Source organism: Octodon degus, unplaced genomic scaffold (assembly GCF_000260255.1).
Source record: "Octodon degus isolate 3935 unplaced genomic scaffold, OctDeg1.0 scaffold00113, whole genome shotgun sequence".
In the NCBI taxonomy this organism is placed as follows: Eukaryota; Metazoa; Chordata; class Mammalia; order Rodentia; family Octodontidae; genus Octodon; species Octodon degus.
In genome coordinates, this window is record NW_004524689.1 from 7,414,456 (window position 1) to 7,418,893 (window position 4,438).

The 4,438-nt window shown below is 38.8% G+C and overlaps 1 protein-coding gene across 1 annotated transcript in view; it reads left to right on the forward strand.

The window, feature by feature from the left end:
* Tardbp (TAR DNA binding protein) overlaps positions 1-2,553 on the forward strand; it is a 17,894-nt gene extending 15,341 nt beyond the window's left edge. The window contains exons 5-6 of the mRNA XM_004639733.2: positions 7-93; positions 637-2,553. Of these exons, the coding sequence (XP_004639790.1) occupies positions 7-93; positions 637-1,164 (615 nt within the window). The 3' untranslated portion in view covers positions 1,165-2,553. The remainder of the gene's footprint in view (positions 1-6; positions 94-636) is intronic.
* The last annotated feature ends 1,885 nt before the right edge of the window (positions 2,554-4,438 follow it).

The following is a 4,438-nucleotide window of genomic DNA, read 5'->3' on the forward strand; positions in this document are numbered from 1 at the left end:
CGGCAGTTCTTCAGCCAATATGGAGAAGTGGTAGATGTCTTTATTCCCAAGCCATTCAGGGCTTTTGCCTTTGTTACCTTTGCAGATGATCAGGTATTTTTCTTAATAATTTGTCTCAGATAATTAGGTGATTTCTCTTGAACTTTGCCGGTGCAGCTTTTGAAATCTTGTTTTGGCTAAGCTTTCTGACCTTACAAGGTGCAGGGTGTGTGGGCCAGTATTTGCGGGGTGCTCTCTTTCTGTATATTTCAGGATGGGTCCTTTGGGAATGTTATGTATCTTTAGAAAAGGAACAGAAATTTTATTTATGTATTTTTTATGAATTTAGTACAGGGTCTACAGAGTTTCACTACATAGACCAGACTCATAGTGATTCTCTTGTTTTCAGCCTCCCGAGTGCTGGGGTTACAGGGGTGTACCACCATACCCAGTCTCAGTTGCCGCCTCAGCTCACCCCAGGCCTCTCTGAGATTTTATTGTTAGTGTTAACTAAAGCCAAAGGCTGTATTGGGAGTTTAAATGAAGTGAGCGTTCACTGCTTTTTCTTTCCAAATAATGCTTAAAATTTGGGTTTGTTGCTATTTTGTATATCAGTCAGTGGTTTAACCTTTTGTTTACACCCTTTATTTCTTATAGGTTGCCCAATCTCTTTGTGGAGAGGACTTGATCATTAAAGGAATCAGCGTGCATATATCCAATGCCGAACCTAAGCACAGTAGCAATAGACAGTTAGAAAGAAGTGGAAGATTTGGTGGTAATCCAGGTGGCTTTGGGAATCAGGGTGGGTTTGGAAACAGGGGGGGTGGAGCTGGCTTGGGAAATAATCAGGGTAGTAACATGGGTGGAGGGATGAATTTTGGTGCTTTTAGCATTAATCCAGCAATGATGGCTGCAGCCCAGGCTGCTCTGCAGAGCAGTTGGGGCATGATGGGCATGCTAGCCAGTCAGCAGAACCAGTCGGGCCCATCGAGTAATAACCAAAGCCAAGGCAACATGCAGAGGGATTCAAACCAGCCTTTTGGTTCTGGAAATAACTCTTATAGTGGTTCTAATTCTGGTGCCGCGATTGGTTGGGGATCAGCATCAAACGCAGGGTCAGGCAGTGGCTTTAATGGAGGCTTTGGCTCAAGCATGGATTCTAAGTCTTCCGGCTGGGGGATGTAGACAGTGGGTTATGGTTAGTTGGTACAGAATGGTGGGAATTTTTCTAAACTCATGGTAAGTATATTGTAAAATACATATGTACTAAGAATTTTCAAAATTGGTTTGGTCAGTGTGGAGTATATTCAGCAGTATTTTTGACATTTTTCTTTAGAAAAAAAACTAAAGGAATTTTATAAGTTTTGTTACATAAAGGTTGAACTATTGAGTGGCTGAAAGTGAACTGCTGTTTGCCTGATTGGTAAACCAACACACTACAATTGATATCAAAAGGTTTCTCTTGTAATATTTTATCCCTGGACTTGTTAAGTGAATTCTTTGCATGTTCAAAGTGGAAGCCATTAATTAGAACTACATCTTTTCTCCTCTTTTAATTTGAGCCCCACCATATAGATTTCTTCCTTAGGAATATCTCCTTTTTGGGACATCATGATGTCACTGTGTTTGGTTGTTCTGGTTTTGTTTTTAACACTTGTCTCCCCTCACATACGAGAGTACAATATGAAGCCTTCATTTAATCTCTGCAGTTCATCTCATTTCAAATGTTTATGGAAGAAGCACTTCATTGAAAGTAGTGCTGTAAATATTCCGCCGTAGGATTACTTCTGTCCACATGCTTTCTCATCCAAGAATTCGTCATCACGCTGCACAGGCTGCGTCTTTGACGGTGGGTGTCCCATTTTTATCCGCTACTCTTTATTTCATGGAGTCGTATCAACGCTATGAACGCAAGGCTGTGATATGGAACCAGAAGGCTGTTTGAACTTTTGAAACCTTGTGTGGGATTGATGGTGGTGCCGAGGCATGAAAGGCTAGTATGAGCGAGAAAAGGAGAGAGCGCGTGCAGAGACTTGGTGGTGCATAATGGATATTTTTTAACTTGGCAAGATGTGTCTCTCAATCCTGTGGCTTTGGTGAGAGTGTGCAGAGAGCAATGATAGCAAATAATGTACGAATGTTTTTTGCATTCAAGGGACATCCACACCTGTTGGAAGACTTTAAGTGAGTTTTGTTGTTAGATAACCCACGTTAGTTGGATGTGTTAAGTGAAATGATACTTGTACTTCCCCTCCCCCTTTGTCAACTGCTGTGAATGCTGTATGGTGTGTGTTCTCCTCTGTTACTGATATGTAAGTGTGGTAACGTGAACTGAAGCTGATGGGTTGAGAACATGGACTGAGCTTGTGATGTGCTTTGCAGGAGTACATGGAAGCAGAGTTCACCAGTGAGCTCAGCTGTCTCAAAGAAGGGTGGAAGTTCTCATGTCTGTTAGCTCCCCATAAGAATGCTGTTTGCTGCAGTTCTGTGTCCTGTGCTTGGATGCTTTTTATAAGAGTTGTCAATGTTGGAAATTCTTAAATAAAACTGATTTAAATAATATGTGTCTTTGTTTTGCAGCCCTGAATGCAAAGAATTCATAGCAGTTAATTCCCCTTTTTTGACCCTTTTGAGATGGAACTTTCATAAAGTTTCTTGGCAGTAGTTTATTTTGCTTCAAATAAACTTATTTGAAAAGTTGTCTCAAGTCAAATGGATTCATCACCTGTCATGCATTGACACCTGATACCCAGACTTAATTGCTATTTGTTCTTGCATTGTCCAAAGCGAAAAGATTTTTTTTCTTTTTTTAAAACTAGTTTTTAATAAGTCTGGGTGACCACACGTAAAATGGTAAGCAGTACCCTCCAGCTTTTTCTTAGTGCCTCTGTGCATTTGGGTGATGTTCTATTTACATGGCCTGTATAAATCTCCATTGGGAAATCATGCCTTCTAAAAATAAGAGTGGGCAAAACAGTGTTGATCATTTTCAAATGCTTTGTAGCAAAGCATATCAATGAAAAAGGGACTACAAGTACCTTCCTGCTTAGGATCTGAAAAGTGGAATTAATTGCAATAGGGATAAAGTAGAAGAAACCACAAATTGCCTTGTGCCTGAAATCCATTAAGAAGCCCGATAGCTTTAAAAACGAGGAGGGTGGGTTGTCTGTCTGGAAGTGTTAAGTGGACTGCCTCCAAAGGGGGGAAACTCAGTCAGATTAGACTCACAGTGGTTGGTAAGATGTAAAAGCAATAAGTTAATTCTCTTGTATTTTATATATATATATTTTATATATATATATATATATATATATATATATATATATATATGTAACGACTATGAGACTTGAAGAATTTGTTTTCTAATTGGAAGAATGTGACCGTTTTTTGTGTTGATAGTTTATCTGGTACCCTTAGCTACTTAAATTACGATAAATAGGTTTGTCATTTTGCAAGTTGCGTGTTTTAAACATTTCTAAATGAAGTCATTCTTTTGACCTGTGATTGCCACATTGTTTTGCTATTCAGTTTCTTCTGTAAAAGGATCTTGAGTTGTTTTAATATTTTTTTCTGCATCTTAAATCTGCATGATTTCCAAACCCTGTACCATCTGAATTTTGCATTTTAGCACTTGCACTGTTACTCAGCAGCAGTAACATGGTAACACTTAAAATGGTATTCGGGGACCTCCAAAGACTAAACTGACAAGCCGTCCTGGAGCCCAGGGGTAAGTTAACTTGTCAATGGCATGGTTTTAATCCCTTATTTACACTTGTTAAAAGTAGTTCTTGGTCACACAAGGCTTTCAGTGTTGAGAAGCCTTTGATTAACATGTTGTGGTACTACATAGCCATGGCTAGTTATTCTGGCCTTCCATTTTGAAGTTTAGAAGTATTTAAACTATTGGCAAAGATTGTTTTTAAAAGTATTTGGTCATCTAAATGCATTCATTCTAAAAAACTTTTTTTGAACCACAGTTGAATAAAAAGTTATGTTGGCACCACAGTTTAATGTCTGGAGTCTTACTGGAAAAAACACTTTCTTTTTCATATGTGACAGTTATGTCTTAAAAGTAAACCTCAGGAAATCATACTTTATATATAAAGCACAAGAGAAATTAGGCTAAAACATTGGATACTGTTTAGATTGAAAACCTTATGAAGTTATACTATTTAAACTTCAGGGGGGCCGGGGAGATGGCTCAGTGGAATAAGCACTTCCCTGGCAAGTGCAAAGGCCTGAGTTCAATCCCCGGTTCCGCCAAAAAATAAATAAACTTCGGGAACAAATAACCAACTAAAATGAAATAACTTTATAATTAGGAATAAAATCAGCACCTATGTTTTGTCCTAAATAGAAAGTTAACTATTGGGGCTGGACAGATAGCTCAGAGGCATAAGTGCCTGTCTGGCAAGCGCAAGGTCCTGAGTTTGATCTCCAGTGTGCCAAAAAAAAAAAA